Source organism: Micropterus dolomieu, linkage group LG08, assembly GCF_021292245.1.
Source record: "Micropterus dolomieu isolate WLL.071019.BEF.003 ecotype Adirondacks linkage group LG08, ASM2129224v1, whole genome shotgun sequence".
Taxonomy (NCBI): Eukaryota; Metazoa; Chordata; class Actinopteri; order Centrarchiformes; family Centrarchidae; genus Micropterus; species Micropterus dolomieu.
This window is the reverse complement of record NC_060157.1, coordinates 7,135,694-7,154,473: the sequence shown is the minus strand read 5'-3', so window position 1 is coordinate 7,154,473 and position 18,780 is coordinate 7,135,694. Positions and strand designations below refer to the sequence as shown.

Sequence of the window (18,780 nt, the reverse complement as noted above, 5' to 3'; positions counted from 1 at the left end):
ATTTACCTGACTAAGATGGAATGTTTATCGAGATGGATTTACGCTGCCTATTCCAATGCCATTCCAAACAAATTGATTAAATCCATCAACCAAATCAACTTAAATTTCATTTGGAGAAACAGACCACATTATATGAAGAAAAGCAGTATGGCTAAAGACACAAAGGATGGAGGACTCAAAGTTATTGATTTTGACTGCCTTAATGGAACATTAAAAATAAATTGGGTAAAATCTTGGATCAAACACAGCAACTCCTTCTGGTACTGTATTCCAAAAGCTGTATTCATGAAAATTGGAGGCTTAGAATTTCTTCTTAGAACAGATTTTAATGTTGACAAATTACCTACTGTATATCATTGTCAGAGTTTCATAGACAAATACTCTTGTATTGGAAAATATTATATGTACATAACTTCTTACCCCACACATCTGTACTCTGGAACAACAGATATGTTTTGCACCGCAACAGATCTCTGTTCTTTGAAGATTGGTATGGGAGAAATATATGGTCCATAGCTGATTTAATGGATACCAACGGACATTTTTTAAATTATGAACAATTTTGCATCAAACATAATTTCCAACCCTTAAAATCAGACTTTACTAAATTATATAGGGCACTACCCCAAGAATTTGTCTTTCTAACAAGAAACATTTTGGCATATCATCCAATACAACCACAATTGGCCCCACTATCAATTCAAGGAATCTCTGTTCTGGATAGAAAATGCACTAACCACTTTATTAGAAATTGTTTTACTGAATACCTTTACCCTGATAGACAAAATAAAAACAACATTTTACAATAATTTGATAAAGACTCAATTACTAAACTAAGAACATTATATCTATCACTCCCTATACCCCCCAAAGTGAAAGAAACACATTTCAAAGTAATGAACAACATTTACCCCTCTAAAGAATTACTAAGACTTCACTTTGGTATAGATGACAACACATGCACATTTTGTGAAAGTGATATCGAAACTACGGACCATGTGTTTTTCTCATGCAAGGTGATACAGACATTTTGGTGTGATATACATAAGTCGGTTAAGCAACAGATGTCCTCATTCCCAACCTCCATCTCCAGAGACAACATAACATTTGGACTGAGGGTTATGAGCTCTGTAGTAATACAATTGTATGTTTAGCAAAATTTTTCATTCACAAATGTAGAATTGTGAAGTCATCTCCCAAATTTGTTGTTTTTTTAAATGAATTTAAACTATATATAAAATCCTTAAAAATGCTGAAAGATCCTAAAGCACAAAAAATATATGAAACCCTAAAACACTTCCCAGCTGAGGTAAATAGCTGAACAGAGACTGAATCCTCCCCTTTATGTTATAATTTCTTACCGGTTATTTATTTGAATTTAGTTATTTAATGTTTCCTTTTCTTTTATAAATCATCCTTGTTTTGTTACTAAGACTACATAACTATCTCCTATTTGTATGAAGAGCTGCTCCCTATGGCTATATTTTGTACTTATCCTATTCTGTAGAAACAAATTCTGTGCAGCCATGTTTGATACTTTCAATAAAAAAATTTAAAAAAAAGAATGTGTCTGACTTGATGGCGCCGTTTTTATACCCCGCCCCTGCAGCTCATGTTAGACTATCAAGTCAGCGAAAGTCAGCCGCTGTCATCTCGAACGCACCTAATGTCTCATTCTAAGGTAATAAAAACATAATGGTTCATTATGTAAGGTCTTTATACACCACTGAAAACAAAGTTATGGATCTTATATTGCATTTTTGATAGATCCTCAGAAATATTAAACACTGAACCTTTAAGTGTATACTGCTTTGAACAGTGAGGACTGAGGAATATAAGTGTAACATGAACAAAATGAATTTGTTCTCTCAGCTCAGAGAGTGTGTGGCATTCTAATAAATCTATCTGCACTTAAGGTGAATATTGACGTCTTTAAACGTATAAACCAATTCCTTGTGTATGCACATAATATCATCAACATATAAATATGTTTAATCCTGTTGGAAGGCTAGCAGTTCCTTTGGCATGGTAAACACTCATTATACAGTGAAGTATTTCTGCTTGCATTTTATTAGCATTTTCCACTGGAACTGATGTCAATTTTACACATTCAGCAAATACATCAGTGCTTCATGAACTCTACAATCTGTTTAAATTACTTTAAGGGGGGGGGGGGGGCATGACTAAAATTCTACAACCCAGTCTCTGTGAGGCTTTACACTGTAGTGCTTTGAGCTAAATGTAAAGATCATCATGCTAACACACTCATAATGACAATGCTGACATGCTGAGGTTTAGTAAGTTTAATGTTTACTATATCCACCACTTTAGGTTAAACTTAATTAATTCACTCAACACAAAGTACAGCTGAGACTGATGGGAGGTGTCTTTAGTTTTACAGGTATTTGACAACTGAAGTATTGCACAAATTGCAATGATGACCTGATGATGGTAGTAGGTGAGAAGTCAGAGCATAACCAAAAATATTAGGATGCATTTTCTAGCAACCATGAATATCTGTACAAAAATGTGTGCCTGTATTATCAGTAGATGTTGACATATTTCTCAACATTATTATATTTATTTTTGACATTTAACTGAAAATACCACTTTTCCCTATTGCTGGGAAAGAGTGAATGAAGAAAGTGATTACAATCCAATAAACATCCAATAGTTTCACCCAAAACTACAAATGGGATCACCAAGTAGTAAGCAACACATCTTTTAAGAACCATGAATGTCTGTGCTAAATTTTGTGCAAATCCATTATTCTAATACATTCAATAGTTCTGGGGACATTTGAAGAAAAAAATAAAATGTCAGCCTTGTGGTGGTGTTCATCAGAGTCAGAAGGCTACACCCTCAGAGGACCATCAATGTTTGTTCAAACGTTCGGCAATCAACACTATAATTGTTGAGATATTTCAGTCTAGATCAAAGTTATGGACAAAGTGACAGACTGACATCCCTGGAGCCATTCCATTATCATGGCTGAAGTGGATGTTTACAGCTGACATTTGAAAATGGCTACAAACCGATCCCCAGCTCAGTCCTTGGCAACTGAGTCGTTCTCATTTCCTGTAACTCTAACTTCCTCTCTCGCTCTCCTTCAGTTGGACATACACATCCATTACCAACTCACACAGGCAACCCAGGGTGCAGAATGTTATCACAGCAATCCAATTACTTTTATCTGAGTGGCACCCCTCCTAAATCTCCTTCTCCTTAGTTTCTATTCGTTGCTTTTGAAGACATCCTTTTATCCAGGGCAGCGTATGCTACATATTTCTGTCTAGCAAGGCAGCCTAATTGAATTGGGCTCTTTTCATCACGCCACACTTACCAAGCGCGGAGTAATCAATGAGAGGGGCCTTGCAGAGAAGGTCCCAGCTCGTAGATGGCTGATTTATAGCTGTACGTGAGGGCGGCATTGAGGCAGCCCAGCACACAGTAAAGAACGAGAGAGAGGGAATGATGACAGACAAGGCTACCGTGCTCTTCATATATCAGACTGCTGAGATAGATAACACGACTACACAAAATCAAAGAAAAAAAGATACAAGTCTCACAAAAATGATAAGAGAATGCCATGAACACTAGAGCCGAAGTAATTTCTTTGTTTACAATAAAAGGAAGGAGAAGCCTCAAGGGATAGAGATCGATATCATCTCATTCCCATGCTATAGATTACCATTGGCTTGGCTGAATACATAATGCCAAGTTCAAGTGAATCATAGATTAACGAACAGGGAGAGTACGCGACACAAAATACAGGAGGCTCATTCCCTTCTTTAATCAGGAGACAGACACAGGACAGGGTCAACTCCCCCTCATTTACTCCTGTACTATACCATAGGGAAAGTAAGAGTTCACAGTAAGTGATTTATTCGTTTATATGTAGGTCAAAAAAACAAGATACAATTTGCTAAGAAAAGTTAGAAATGAGAGCCAATTAGTACACGTTAATTTTGAATTATATATATATGGATGTGAAGTACTTAAAGGGAAATATTTTTATATGTTATGTGAAAATGTACTTATAGGAAGAGACTCAGCAGCAGGTTTACTTAGCTGAGCCTAAAGAGAGAAACAGGTTGAAACAACTAGCCTGGCTTTATCTGAAGGTAATACAATCCACCAACCAGCACCTCTAAAGCTCACTGCACATTGTATCTCGTTTATTTAATCTGTCTTAAACTGGCAAACTGTGGTTTCACAGGGACTATTTCTTAGCCAGGCCAGTGACTTCCTGGAGTCTCCGCTAGAAATGTGTCTGGCAAAGAACTAGTCTGGCACATAACAGTGTACAACCACAAATAGTTGTTTTTAAAACAACAAATGTGACAAAATGTGCTAACTAGTGAGCTTTGGAGGTGATGGTAGGCAGATTTAGTTGTTTTACCTTTGAATGTAGTTAGGTATAGGTAACTAGGTATATATAGAGCATTTTAAAGGAATACTTTGACATTTTGGGAACAGATTTTGACATATCAGCTTTCTTGCCAAGAGTTTGATGATAACCACGCTCATGCTTATCCATTCACTATCAAGCTGGAGCCAGCAGATTGTTCACCTACTTTAGCATAAAGACAGAGGGAAGCAGCCTGTCTGGTTACTCTCAGCAAGAAAGAGAATGAGCTCATTTTACAAAATGTCTAAGTATTCCTTACTTCCTCCAAGCTCAAATTCAAAGCTCCATGAAATATACACTTTTATAGAAATACAGCATTTTCTCTCCTCCCTTATTCTCACTGTGATTATTGGGCATTTTGGATTTTCCCACACCCAGTATCATTAGCATCATTAGTGTTTCATCATGTGTTTCAGGTAAATGTGTCACAATTTTGAAGTTTTGAAAGACAGAATATGAGACTTGCCATAATAAAGTCAAATAGCTTAATTATACATCCAGTATCCTTGTTGAGTAATCCTCAGAGGCAATCCTCCAGTCACAGGATGCCAGCTGATTTCAATATATCTCAAGGAACTGAGACTTTCCCAAATAATTTGCTTTTCAGTGGGAGAATGAAAAGACTGTATGCCAAGATAGAGCTAAAAGCTGTGCGATACGGTGAGAGAGCAGAACAAATAGTACAATTATTCCAATTGGGTTTTACAGGAGAGACACTGCACTTGAACATTTTTGTATAGATGCCCAGAGACTTTTGATCCATCCTAGATATCGAATGTTTGAATCCATGAAAGCCACCTGAATGATGTTAATAAAGACTTTGAGATTGATGTTATATTTTAGATTAGATAATATTTAACTTTATTGTCATTATGCAGAGTACGGGTACAGAGCTAATAAGGTACAATTAGAATAACCTGAAGTGCAGAAATATAGTGATTTTATAAAGATAAGTGCAATGATGCTATATCTTACAATATGTACAGTTGAGTCACATTAAACAGATAATATACAGTATCTGTCAGTATATTCAAAGTGTATAGAAGAAGTAGTGGACAGTTAGAGAGTGGAGAGTGCAAATGTAAGGTTATATGTACAGTATAAACAGCATTAATGCTTTTGGTATGCAGAGTATAATAATGTATACATATTAGGTTATATTTACAGTTGGTTATATGTACAGTAACATTATTAAACAGTGTAGTGTGTGCAAAAATATCAATAGTGCAAATAACATGTATGTTAAAGTACTGTGAGCAGTGCAGTATGGGTGCAAAGGTGGTATTAGGTTGAATCAACAATGCAAGTAATAAAATCGGATATTAGAAAAGTTTTTTTTTTACTTATAATTTTTTAAGGAATAATTTCTTCTGAATTGCACTTAATTACTCTGACATTTTTCAAGGAAATTACACGTTTATAATTTCAACATATGTTTATTCAGTTATGTTTGGATTAGCTTTACAGGGAATTGAGTTTTTCTAGAGCACAGCTTGGAAAGGTGCCAGGCTTATCTGCACCAGTCGCAGCAAATTCCAACTGTCATCCTTTCAACACTAAAGCATCAAGAGGACACATATGATGTACTTCTCGCCTCTTGCACTCCTCCCATAAAGCTGTTGCCTCCATCTGCAGCCACTATTTCTGTCTGAAATCCACGTGAATGTGTGTCAGGCCTGCATTTGATCGGAAGTCCTTATGTGACAGATACAAAGAAAGTAAGGAAGTGGGAGATTTACGTGGGCAGAGGGGCCACAGGATCTGCAAGGTAGACTCAAAAAACTAGGTGACTAATGTTTAATACAAGCCCCGAGGACTTTTATGTTCTTTTTAAGGGGTTGAAACCAAGGTTGCCCTTTTTCCTGTCAGGAGCAAGCCGCAAATTCTCGCAGGCTAATCATCCACATGTCAGGTTGATTATGTCAGACTGATTCAGCCAGATGAGTCTTCCTGTTACATTATTGATCCTCTGAAGTTTTTAAAGAGTAGTTCAGAGAAGATCTAGTTGATTCAGTGCAGACAAAATATTTTGTCTGGCTATCAAGCTTTGGATTGACCGATGCAAATAATAACACTTTTGTGATCATCACAGTTTGCATTTGTGAGTTATTAGGCTATTTCACTCAATTCTTTACATTTGATGACCATACCTTCTAAAGTGCCTTTCAAGGTACATTCTAAACCTTTTTATATGCACATTTTCAATTTGTGCATAAACAAAACTGTAAACACCAGATATTCATAGACAACATGTGGGTCCTGCAAATTGTCCATGTTTATTACAGACCACATCCCATAATTTTGCAGTGGTTAAAATGCCATTCAGAGGAGCACAGTGAATAGTTAATAATAACAACAATAATAATAACAATAATAATAATGATAATAATAATAATAATTTCCAACCTCATCCTTTAATGTTAATCTCTCCGAATTAAGCTGTCAAAGTGAAATTGTAATAAATGACTTTGAGGCGTCAAGATACAAAAAACTGTGGTCATGATGGGAACCATGATCACACGTTGAAAAAATATGACGTATGCTTACTGTACACTGGCTAAAACAACGAAAAAGCAGAAGATGATTGCAGAACAGTGTAAAATATAACACAATGAGTTAGGGCATATAATTTTATTAGAAAGCATCTAGTAGGAAGGTTATGTCAGGCTGAATATTGGTAGTGAAATGGAGTATCAGTCTAAGTTTGGACAAGATTTCCATAGGTAGGTACGCTACGTTTTTATAACCCAAAGCAGCTCTTGCTTTGATGCAAGCTATCATTGATTGAAACTGGCTACTGGTTGTTTGCTCCATGGTTCACTTTTGGTTTATTCACTCACACCACTGAGCACCACTTGTGTTTTTAATGGATTAGAGTGGTGTGTTTCTGACAGCTGGAGAACCTGGAGCAAATAATCAGAAATGGTTTGGGACACACAGTATATTGCCAATACAACCCATCACCTGGACGTCCCTAGTGTCTCTCACAGAAAATCACTGAAGTAGCGTATAGTTTCTCCATTTAGGGATCAATGTTGCACTTAACTCAAATGACAGAAATGTGTAGAACATATGTTTTATGTTTCTTTGGACATTGTGGACAGTCACAGTCAGTGTTAGCTGTGCATGGATCATAGATTTTCAAGAAAGAGAACATTTTAGTTCAGAACAGCGTCCTGTTGAAAACTCATCACATGGTGAAAAAATACATCATACGCATGATGTAATGAGAATGTGCAAAGAAGCAATAAAAAAAGGCAAATTTAGTTATTCTGCTGAAATATGGTTCTTGACAGAGAAGAGGTGCAATCAATCAAAACAGAAGCAACTGAAATCATTGTTATAAATCTACTGACTCACACTCTGCCTTATGTTGTCTGACAACATCTAATCCATTCCTGGAGTTCTTCATTTGTCCAAATGTGTGCAAGTGTGTACACTGATGGCAGTTATAAGTAGACCCATAGTCATGGTTAAAGGTTGCAGTCTGCCATCAATACTAGTCAAGAAAGCATAATTTGTATGCCGCTAGCTGAGAGGGTCAACTCAGGACAAGAAAGTCATCGCACCTTCCAGGTGGCCTGTGGGTGCCTCCTCACATTTTTATGGGTTGGAATCTGTATTAATTTAATTATAGCACTGACTTTATGTCCTCTGCAGCGACACAAGAAGAATTTGTAAATGTAAGATGGAAGTAGAAAAACACTCTTAGAGTCAAGTTTGAATACTTATTTTGATTCTCTTGAGACTTCTAGTGCTTGGGCATAATAAAGACATTTAATGATTGAAATAATGTACATCTGACCAATTACTTAATTTCTTTATCAGTGAATAATTATTTATATTTGTTTTGGGCACAGAGGAGCAAAGAGGTGATAGGCCTGGCATTAATAATAAGTGCAAGGCTGAATAGGGGAAAGCAAACTGAGCCACCATTAATGTTAATTTTTTTTAAATTGGATTTTCCTCCTAGAGCACAGCTAAAAAGAGATCTAGTTCTACAATTACACTTCACACTTACTCTATATCTGAGGGAGCCAGTGGGTCATTTTATTGTATAAATAGATATGATCCCAGCTTTGACCATTGTGAAGTTTTGTGAAATGTGTTAGCCTTAGTGCTGGTATCGTTAAGCTACTAAGCATCCCCTCAAGGAGACAACTTAATTAAATAAAGAATATAAAGTACACGTGATCACCACCAAATATCATCTCGTACTTGGTATTATTTTAGAGCTAAAGAATTGTGAGATCTTTACACCTTCAAAGTAACTCGGGACTTTAAACCAAAAAGTATTTTTGAACCTAAGAATTAGATCATGTGTGTAAATGATTAAACCTGGTTTGGGATGTTTGACTGTCCAAAAGTTATTTTTACTGTGTTTAATGTGTTATTATTACTGCGAGTAGTTCCTCCATTTGTGCAGTGGTGGTACAGAGTACATCAACAGCACACTGAAAGCATTTTTTATGTACGTTGGCTTTTTTTGAGCAAATTTGGGACTTTTTGTGTGTGAATACATTACAACTTGAAACCTGCTTTTGTGTGAAGTGTGTAGTGTGCAGTGGTGGTACAAGTTCTCAAGTAGGCTTCTGTACTTAAGTACAATTCTGAGTTACTTTACCTGAGGTCTTTAAATTTAATGTTACTTTATAATTCGCTACATTCTAGGGGGAAATATACTTTGTACTCCACTACATTCACCAGATACCTGTTGTGACTAGTTACTTTGCAGATGAAGAATTCAAAAACCTATTATGAGCATAAAAATACAATGCATTGTTACATAGTAAATATAATCACCAACAGTGAACAGTTCTACATCCAGATTCAGCATCTTACATGTTACTGCATCAATAATAATAATGGGGCAAAGACAGAGCCCATTTTCATCTAAACATAGGCAAAAGGAAAAAAATTAAATAAATATCTTGTAAAGCTTACAGAGGTCATATGATTTAACAGATTTTTTTTTTTTTGTACACTCAGATATTGAAAGAACATAATGCTTAATGTTAGCAGCAAGCTCCAGAAATCTTGATTTCTTTTTGAAGAATTTTGACTTGTGCAAATAAAATTTGGTTTAAATAATAAGCAAATTTATCACATAATATTCTGAACATAAATCTTTGTCATTTTTAGTGAATCCAAACAATACATTTTGCCACCATAATGCAAATTGAGGGTAAATATCAACAACAATAAATTGTGGCTCTTTGCTCCAAAGTTTCTTGGTATGCGGGCAAGACCAAAATAAATGCACCAGCGTTTCGTTTAGTTCTCCTCAGAAAGTACAGCTGATATCAGTGTCCTTTTTCAGTTTTTGCAGGTAATAGTGGGTAAAAATGTGTAATGTGGTAAAAATGGGTGGGTAAAAAAATCCCAACAGCTCTCCAACAAATGAATCTACACCGACACCTGCTGGCAGGGAGAAAGATTGCACTTCAGGAGCTGCTGATGTTTAAATTGAACTGTGGAGACCAGAAGCTCTTGTTAAAGCCCTGCCATCAGTGCGTGCGTGGTGTGTAATTTCAGGTTTGACAAATCCTTTAACAGTACTGATTATTACTTATTATTATGCTTTGTAGCAAGACCGCTTCAATATCTTTTAAACGGGTGGTTAAATCACGTCAACTTGGCTGGAGCTAGCTAGCAAACTGCTAATTTAGCTAGCTAGTTGGTGTGCTCAGTTAATAAGGAAGTGTGACACTTAACAAATGTAAGGCTGGTTTGCACGCTAACGCTACGTTTTTTGGGTTGAAGAGGGTTCAAAATAAATGACATACAAAAGCATTATATGACAAAGTGCAATATCAGCATCAAGGTGGTGATTTAATTAGCGTTAGCATTAAGTTATCTTGTGTTTACGTCTATTAAGCTAGTGGTGAATGGCCAGCGTTTAATCGTGTCACTTTATGGACACCACCAAGCAAAGCGTGTCAATATACAATCGATCGAGGATCATGGATGACCTTAAGGAAGCCAATAAAAGCAAGATGTCTATTTTACCACTGAGTCAGTCCATGGCTTCTTCTAAAAGGGACTTCCTCTGTGGACTATTATCAAGGCAGTTCAGTGTATCCTTAAATAAATCTAACAGCGCCTTTGCTCATTTACAGTCTGTCCACAGTCAGTGTCTTGTTATTTTGTGTGTGGTGGAAGAAATACTAACACCCTTTGCTTATGCAAAAGTAGTAATACCACAATGTAAAAACACTGATAGAAGTTGAAAGTCTAGAATTCAAACTTTTATTTATAGAAAAAAAAAATGTACTTTTAAGGCATCAAAGTATTTTGCCACTTTGAGAGTACTATGTTATATATATATTTTATTGGTGTGATTGAAAGCGAGGTAATTTAAACTACTTAAAATACTGTTGAGTACCTTTATCTTCAGCTTGTATCTGATTTTAAAAGCTGATTGCATGTAAAATCTTCATTTACAAAGCAACTAGCTGTCCAATTAATTTAGCACAGTAAAAGGAATTGTATTTCCCTTTTGAAATGTATCTACTATGATTATTGCTTTATTGTTACAGTTTTTTGTCAAGAAAGCAAACCGTGAATGAAATCCCGTACATTTTCTGGTTCCAGATTTGCTGATCTTTTCTGTCATATGTTATTGTTTAGTGATTATCTTTGTTTTTCATTTGAATTCAAAATTTCCAGCCATTGGTTTTTTGTAACAACAACAACAAACATATATTTTTAAGTGAAAGACACTTTTCTATCTTAGTGTTCATCCCCTCCATGTCACAACAGCACTGAATGCTGCAAATCACAGGATGGACTCCAGTGGGAAAACCTCAACTGCACAGATCGTGGTGTTAGCCACCAGCTCAGCCCTGACTGCACTTTTCTATTCCATATACAAGAGCAGAGCTACAACTGTTGCCAGATTAAAGGTTAGCCACATTTCAACTCACTCCGTCTTTGTCGTGTGAATGTCAGTAGTGGGGGAATTGATTGGCTGTAATGCTCCATTTATTAATCTGATGTGTTTTATTTCCACAGGAAGCCAAGAAAGTGTCTATTGACCAGGATTTGAAAAACATCTTGTCTGAAACTCCTGGAAGATGTGTCCCGTATGCTGTCGTAGAAGGTTTGTTGGGCCACATTGAAAGCCTAAGTGAAGTTACTGTGGTCAGGAGTGTATTTTTACTATTAAATTCTATCGTACTGTATGTATCATACTAATTAACATGCTCATGTAAGGTAATAATTCTAGCAGTAGTTTTACACTGTGCATGTTTAAAATGTTTTTTATTACTGCAGGTGTTGTAAGATCTGTGAAGGAAACTCTGAGCAGCCAGTTTGTTGAGAACTGCAAAGGCGTAGTTGAAAGACTGACTCTGAAGGAGGAAAAGATGGTGTGGAATCGCACCACACATCTCTGGTAAGTCAGTGAGGCTTGTAATATTGTTATTCTGTTTTTCTGAGTTTTTAAGTATTGTGTTGTGCTGCTGTGTTTTAAGTCCAACTGAAATTAAATTACATTATTAAACCAATGTCTACTACAGCATACATATCTGCTCTGGAATCACAAGTATCCTTCTTAAACCAACTTACAAACGGGAACACAAATCTTGTCCTAGCCTGTTGGAATGAGTCACTGGGGAAAAGTGCACTGTTAATATCAGTTTGCAGGCTAGATAGCTAATTAGCTGCTCAGCTGCAGCACATTAAACAGCATGTAAACATAACCTGCAAATGTCACCTCGGTACATTGAGATGCTGCTGGTGTGTTCCTCACTCTTTAACACTGACACCAACACGCCTGAGAGGAAAATTATTTCTCATATTTCCCCAAAGACCTTATTTTTCCTACCTTTTAATTAGAGGTGCTCCGATCAGGATTTTTTGGGCCGATTGCTGAAAGCAGCATCGGCTGATACCGATCACCGATCACCGATCACTCAGTGAGAATCTACAATGTAAATAGTCATGAAAATAAAGGAAACGCATTGAATGAGAAGGTGTGTCCAAACTTTTGGCCTGTACTGTATGTTATATCAGCTTTTATATCATTGCAATGCAAACTGAATATATTTGTGTTTTGGGTTATTGGTTGGACAAATCATCATTTGAAGACGTTATCTTGGACTCAGGGCATTTTGTGCCATTTTCTGACATGTGATAGGCCCAATTAGCTAGTTAGATGAGAAAATAATTGTTAGATTAATCAATAATAAAAATAATAGTTAACCCTAAACAAAACATTCATAGCTGTTTATATTTATAAACAGGAACAACACAGAGAAGGTCATCCACCAGCGCACCAACACAGTTCCATTTGCCCTTGGGTCTCATGATGATGAAATTGCTGCCACAGTACGGGTTATACGTCCACTAGACGCTGCGGAGTTGGACCTGGAGACCACCTACGAGAACTTCCACCCCACAGTCCAGTCCTTGTCCAACGTTATCGGCCACTTCATCAGCGGAGAACGTCCCAAGGGCATCCACGAAACAGAGGAGATGCTGCGGCTGGGAGACAGCATCACGGGTGTAGGAGAGCTGGTCCTGGATAACAACCTGATCAAACTCCAACCTCCCAAACAGGGCTTCTGTTACTTTCTCACCCGGCTGGACTACGAGTCTCTTCTCAGGAAGCAGGGAAACAGCGTCAGACTGTGGAGGATTCTGACCCTTGTCTTCGGTGTTGCCGCTTGTTCCACACTCCTCTTCATCCTGTGGAAGCGATACGTACACCACAGACGGAGTAAGAAGGAGAGGAGCATGCTTGAGGAGTTCAAGGAACAGCAGAAGAAACGTATGCGTGAACTGAACTTGGAGGAAAGCAGCGTGTCGCCCACCGGCTGTACTGTCTGCCTGAGCCGTGAGCGCTCCTGCGTGTTTCTGGAGTGTGGTCATGTGTGTGCCTGTGCCCAGTGCTACGACGCCCTGCCAGAGCCAAAGAAATGCCCCATCTGCAGGGCAACTATAGACAGAGTGGTGCCTCTCTACAACAGCTAATGTGGACATACAGAAATGGGTATAACATCACATACAGTAGGAAGCCTACACAGCCTTTTACACTGGAAATATGTTATACAAAAGCTGTCTGTATAGTAGGTATCTGTGCTGAATCGTGATGCAGTCACATTTCCCATTAAATATTCAAATCAACTTTGGAACCTGTAAAAATAGAAAATGAAATTTTTTCATCTTAAGAGAAAATTAGATTTCTAATTGGCAAATACTGGCTCTGTACCCCGATGATGAACCATCTTAGAAGTTAGTGTTTTTAACGTTGTTAAGCACTTAAGAGCGAGTGCACATGCACACAAAGGTGTGCGTTTCCACAGAGTTAAGACCTTCTGAATACACTTTAATGTAATGAGGCGCATTTAACTGTCAGTAAGCAGTGGTATATATTAAAATACAGAACATAAATTACATGCTGTAAATGACAGAACAGAAATGTTTTGCACTTCATCAGTATGAAAAAATAGCCTTATGTGCAGCCAACAGTCTACAGCTTTTATCTTGGTGTGTGTGTGTGTGTTTGTGTTAAGAGTGTGGTAGACAACATTTGCACCACAATTATAAAGAAAAGCAATGAAAACTGAAATCCTAACATAACGTGAAAACAGGAAGAAGAGGATGACAGAAACTGTCAAATGAGCAAATCAAATGTTCAATTACTTTTTTTGTGTGATTACAATATTTTTAAATCTAAACCCTCATGTTAAATTAAATGTCACTTCACAGAATGTGTTGGTGGTCCATGTTTAGTATATTTGTCAGGGAACATGTACATAAAAACACTAATCTCATACAAAGAAGAGATGCATTGTACCAGATTTAGCCTTTAACTTTCTGAGATGTTTTTGGGAAACGGGGCCCATCTTGTTATGATCTTGTCTTGACATTTGATTTGGAAGTGTGTACAGATACACTGACTCATTTTATGTCTTAAGTTAGGATTTAGCTCTGGTAAGGGCTGGCAGTTCATTTAAGGTTGTGTTTTGTACAGCTCAGACAAGGCAGAGGAAAGGTTGTGGTTCGCAAAAAAAATTCTCAAGGGTGAGGGGGGATAATTGTACAAGCTGACCCTGTCCTGTTCTTTTGTGATTTTGCTCTGGGCGCTTGCTAATAAAGACATGTGCAGCTGGTGCTAAGGCTCTACAGACACTAGAGAACACAGTGGCAGCACATGTAAATCTTACAGTACTAGAGCAACATCTGCATCACCACAGGCCACTAATTGTTGCACTTTGAAACTGCTTTTCCTGGGACAAAACAAAATTCAGCTCATTGTTTATTTGCAACTAAAACCTCATTAAAGGCAATTACAATGTTGACAAAATACTGTGGAAAATTACTTTATATAATGTCACAGACTAGTCATTGTGTAAAATAAAGACACTAGGAGAAAGAAGATGAAGATGTCTGCCAGGAGAGGGGGCTGTCTGCCTGTGAGAAAAATCAGGGATTCAGAATTTGAATCGGAGAGCATGAATACACACGAAAATGTGATGCCACAGGCTCCCCCAATACAAGCAGCTGGTTTCAACTCCTGTTGGGGGTTATTCATTTGTTTGCTCCATTCCAATCTCCCTGTACATTTTAAATGTAATTCAGCCAAAAGCAATTTCTAAGTGCTGGGCCCTGTGAAGTCGGGAGAAAATGCTTCTGCACGATTCAATTTAGGCCCGCAGGGATGCATATCTGGCGCCAGAGGAGACTGTCTTAGGGCAGTTTGAGCACTCAGTCTCTTTTTATCATCCCACATTATGTCACAAAATATCCGATGTATTAGTTAACATTGCATCGGGACCTTGGCATTATCCTTACATTAGTATTCAGCGGCTGGCACTCAGATATACATTTTCCGGGAGTGAGTAGCAACACTGCCTTCTAATGCTGTTGTTTTTCAACTTTCTAGCTAATATCTTCTAATCTCTGCCGTCTAAAAACTTCTACAGCATTCAGTCCTCTGAACTAACTGTGACCCCCCCCTCCCCAAACTGAAGGTATATTTTGTTTTACATTTATTAATTTCAATGCTTTTATCCAAAGCCCATATGTGGGGCTGAACGATTAATCAAAATATTAGCACAATTGCAATATGGCCAAGTGTAATATCCAATTTCAGTTTTTTTTATTAAATACTAAATGTGTCAAGACATACTATTATAATAAATTACAAAACACCTTTTTTCAGACTTAAGGGAACATGCTTGTTTGGTACAGACCATTGTAAAAATCACATCATTTTTATTTTGTTCACTGAAAATTAAATGCAAAAATGACCATTCCCACTAAAATCGTGTTCATTAATGGCCGCTAAAAACCATACACTTTGAATAATCAGTGATATTGTGCCGATATTATATAGTGTCAGTGTTTGAATTCTCACAAAACCAACTCTGTAACTAAACAAGTGTCTTGATGTAGTGAACGCTTGCAAGTCCTTAGCGTGGGAATATTTCCCATCTCTATCCTGTGTGATGTGAACACGACTTTAGTACAGCTTTACACAGAGCTGCGAGCATGGCTGTAGACTCTTAACCTTTTCTGTCCAATGCATTTTGTGTAACACATCGGAATATTTCATGAGTGAGTTGTAGTATCAACTTTAAAATCTTTGTAGCCAGATGTTTGCTGTACACTCTGACTTTACGTTTTAAAGTCTGTTAGAAATCAAGAAATTTGACCAAAAAAGATCTCACTTGTGAAAACATCACTTGTGCAGCCAATAGTCACACATTAACAAAGTACTCTTTCCCATTGTGCTACAAACATGAAAGTAGCAGCTCTAGTCCAATACCATGGAAACCCTTCAACCTAATCCTGCCGTGCTTTTATCAGCAGGAGCTGTCACTACACTGACAGTGAGTGAACCATCAAAGACATTCCCTCCATTATTCCCCACTTAAGAGTTTTGAATTTCAATGCCACATGAGGACTGTGCAAGAACTGCATGATAGGAGCCATGCACATAGGCTTAATGATGGAGGTGAGATGTTTACCGGACAGGATTTACTCTTGGACAAACACCATTTGCAATTTAAAAGAGACCACGTTTTCCTGCATGTGCACGATTTGGCTCTGACTCAAATCCTCAGAATTCACACAGCAGTCTGGTCTCAAGCTCAAAACAACTAATATATCAGATGAGTTTTTCTCAAAGAAAGATGATCTCAGATATTGAGATTAATCAGGCAAATAATGCCTCAGACAAGACATTGTTCTGAATATCACATGGGATTGCTGTTAAATCTCCTACTACAAACCACATAAACTGGCTGCTAAATCTTCAAATTATTAATAATATGACTGAAAATTTAAATGTATAATTCACTCCTCTTGGCATCAGACTCAGTTTACATGCATTAAAGTCTATATACGGACTAATTTGTTCATATTGTGTTTTGTTTTTCACTCCACTCAAAGCTCATGAAAGTTCTTTTATACTACAGAATAGCTGAAATTGGGGCCGCTTTCTAATAAGGAGCTTTAAAGGCTGCCTTATTAGAGAGTTGTACCCAGTAACTTCAGTTATTCTCTTCTTTTATCTGAGAAAAAGTGGTTCGCTGTCAAGGCAGTGCATTGATTTTTTTTATTCAATTAGGCTCCCTTCATGGTAGTACCTTGTTCAAACGAAATATTTGAGTGTCTCTCAATAAAGAACATTTCTGATCCATGATCTTAGTACACAGCTGCAACGAAAAAAAAGGTTGCTTTATAAGGGACACAGTTCAGCGCACTAAGGTGTTCAGGTGAAGTCCTATCATTATTTTGTATGATTATTTCCTATTTCATGGTTTTCAAGATTAAGCTTGGCTAACCCTAACCCTCAGTTTAGGTTGAAGTCATGCAAACACTTGGTGCTTTTTACCAGCAGTATTCCCTTTACACATAGCAATAAAATATTTCGATACTATGAAGGTCATCGCTATAATGACTTCTGCATATATATATATAACACAATATAATGCGTCCATAAGACATTATAACAGTTGTTATAATCACTTACAAACATGTATTAGGCGTTATAACAAAGTTCATAACGTATTATGACCTTTTGATTTAATGTTTTATAACGAATAGTAATACCAGTTTATATCAATGTGCGGCAAGAATCTTCGACCATGTTCCACAACACATTGTAATGTTTAAAGTTATATAGCATGTCTTTGTTTGCTTTAAGTAAAGTGTTAAAATATCTATCCCTGTATAATATATTACAGGTGGACATAATACCGTATGAACAAATATAAGAACTTATAACGTAATTGTTTGCTTTAAGTAAAGTGACACACATTTTGCGCAGGAAAACAAATTTTATTTATGTTTCTTCACTTTATGAACAATCTGTATGAATTTTAAACATTTTGCATTTTAGCACAAAAACACAACATAATTACATCCAGAAAACTCGTTGTCAGGGTGGTGAGAGATCGCTCAAGAGAAGACCTGTTGCAGACCAACATCATGTAAGAAGAGGCTCAGATGTTGTCACAGATGAATGGCGAGCCTGTGGACAGGCCCTAACAGATGCAGTGGACGATTAAAGACAAGCACTTCACAAAACGTAGCCTATTAACGTTAAAAGACGTAACTGAAATGGGAAAAGTGAAGCCTTCACTTACAGCTCACTTACAACCAGGGACGTGCACAGGGGGGTTGCTCTGGTTGCCCGGGCAACTGCCCGTTTGCCTTTCCTGACTCAAGTTGCCCTTCCGACTCGCCCTTCCGAGAAAAACAAATAAAATAAAAAAATAATCGCGATCGCAAAGCCTCATTCACTTCCATTCGGGCACCGAAAGTGAAAGTCAGTAGGAGAAGGGCAAACTCTGTTTAAGTGGCTGCACTGCTGCAGCGCTGCCTGCACGTCAGTCGATTCTGTTCCCTACTCCTGTTTCCTTCCTTTATGCAATCATACTACAACAAATCATGCGTAGTTTTGCCCAGTTACCATACGTGATACGTACCAACAGAAGTTAATACGAGCTAGAAGCGCAACTGAATGTACGGGAAGCCAAAAGGTTAAAAAAGGATTGTATTTTTTTCCGAAATCTAAGCGTTTTTTTATTTAATATTTTATTAGAAGCGAGTTTTCCCCATCTGTCAATTCAATCTAGATTATTTATTTTCAAATAAAAAAAAAAAAGGAAAAAAAATAAAAAATAATAATGATTAAAAAAAACAATAAACAATAATATAAGGAACTCTTTTTTCATGCCTGGAGTCATGTTTTTCTGTTTTGTTATTAATAGTAGTTTAGGTTATTGAGTGCTGTATTTAAGTGTTTTTACTTTTTGTATATTTTTTAATAAAAAAATGTTTTTTTCTCAGTCCTTCATATAGCCCATGTTTTTTTGTTTGGTTTTTTTTTGGGGGGGGGGGGGGGGGGGGGG

At 37.1% G+C, this 18,780-nt stretch overlaps 2 protein-coding genes across 11 annotated transcripts in view; one reads left to right on the top strand and one right to left on the bottom strand.

Annotated features, from left to right (window-relative positions):
* The window catches only part of LOC123975176 (basement membrane-specific heparan sulfate proteoglycan core protein-like), a gene marked incomplete at its 3' end in the record, with an annotated part of 647,231 nt that overhangs the window by 166,520 nt on the left and 461,931 nt on the right, over positions 1-18,780 (bottom strand).
* Positions 9,803-14,716, top strand: mul1b (mitochondrial E3 ubiquitin protein ligase 1b). 4 transcript variants are annotated; one of them, XM_046056448.1, is made up of 5 exons: positions 9,803-9,932; positions 11,174-11,316; positions 11,426-11,513; positions 11,687-11,807; positions 12,658-14,716. In XM_046056448.1, the coding sequence occupies exons 1-5, from the start codon at positions 9,812-9,814 to the stop codon at positions 13,385-13,387; spliced, it is 1,203 nt and encodes a 400-aa protein (XP_045912404.1). In that variant the 5' UTR covers positions 9,803-9,811; the 3' UTR covers positions 13,388-14,716. The 4 variants fall into 4 exon arrangements, with proteins under 4 accessions (XP_045912404.1, XP_045912405.1, XP_045912406.1 ...); XM_046056449.1 differs by having other exon boundaries at positions 9,804-9,946; XM_046056450.1 differs by having other exon boundaries at positions 9,819-9,946; positions 11,148-11,316.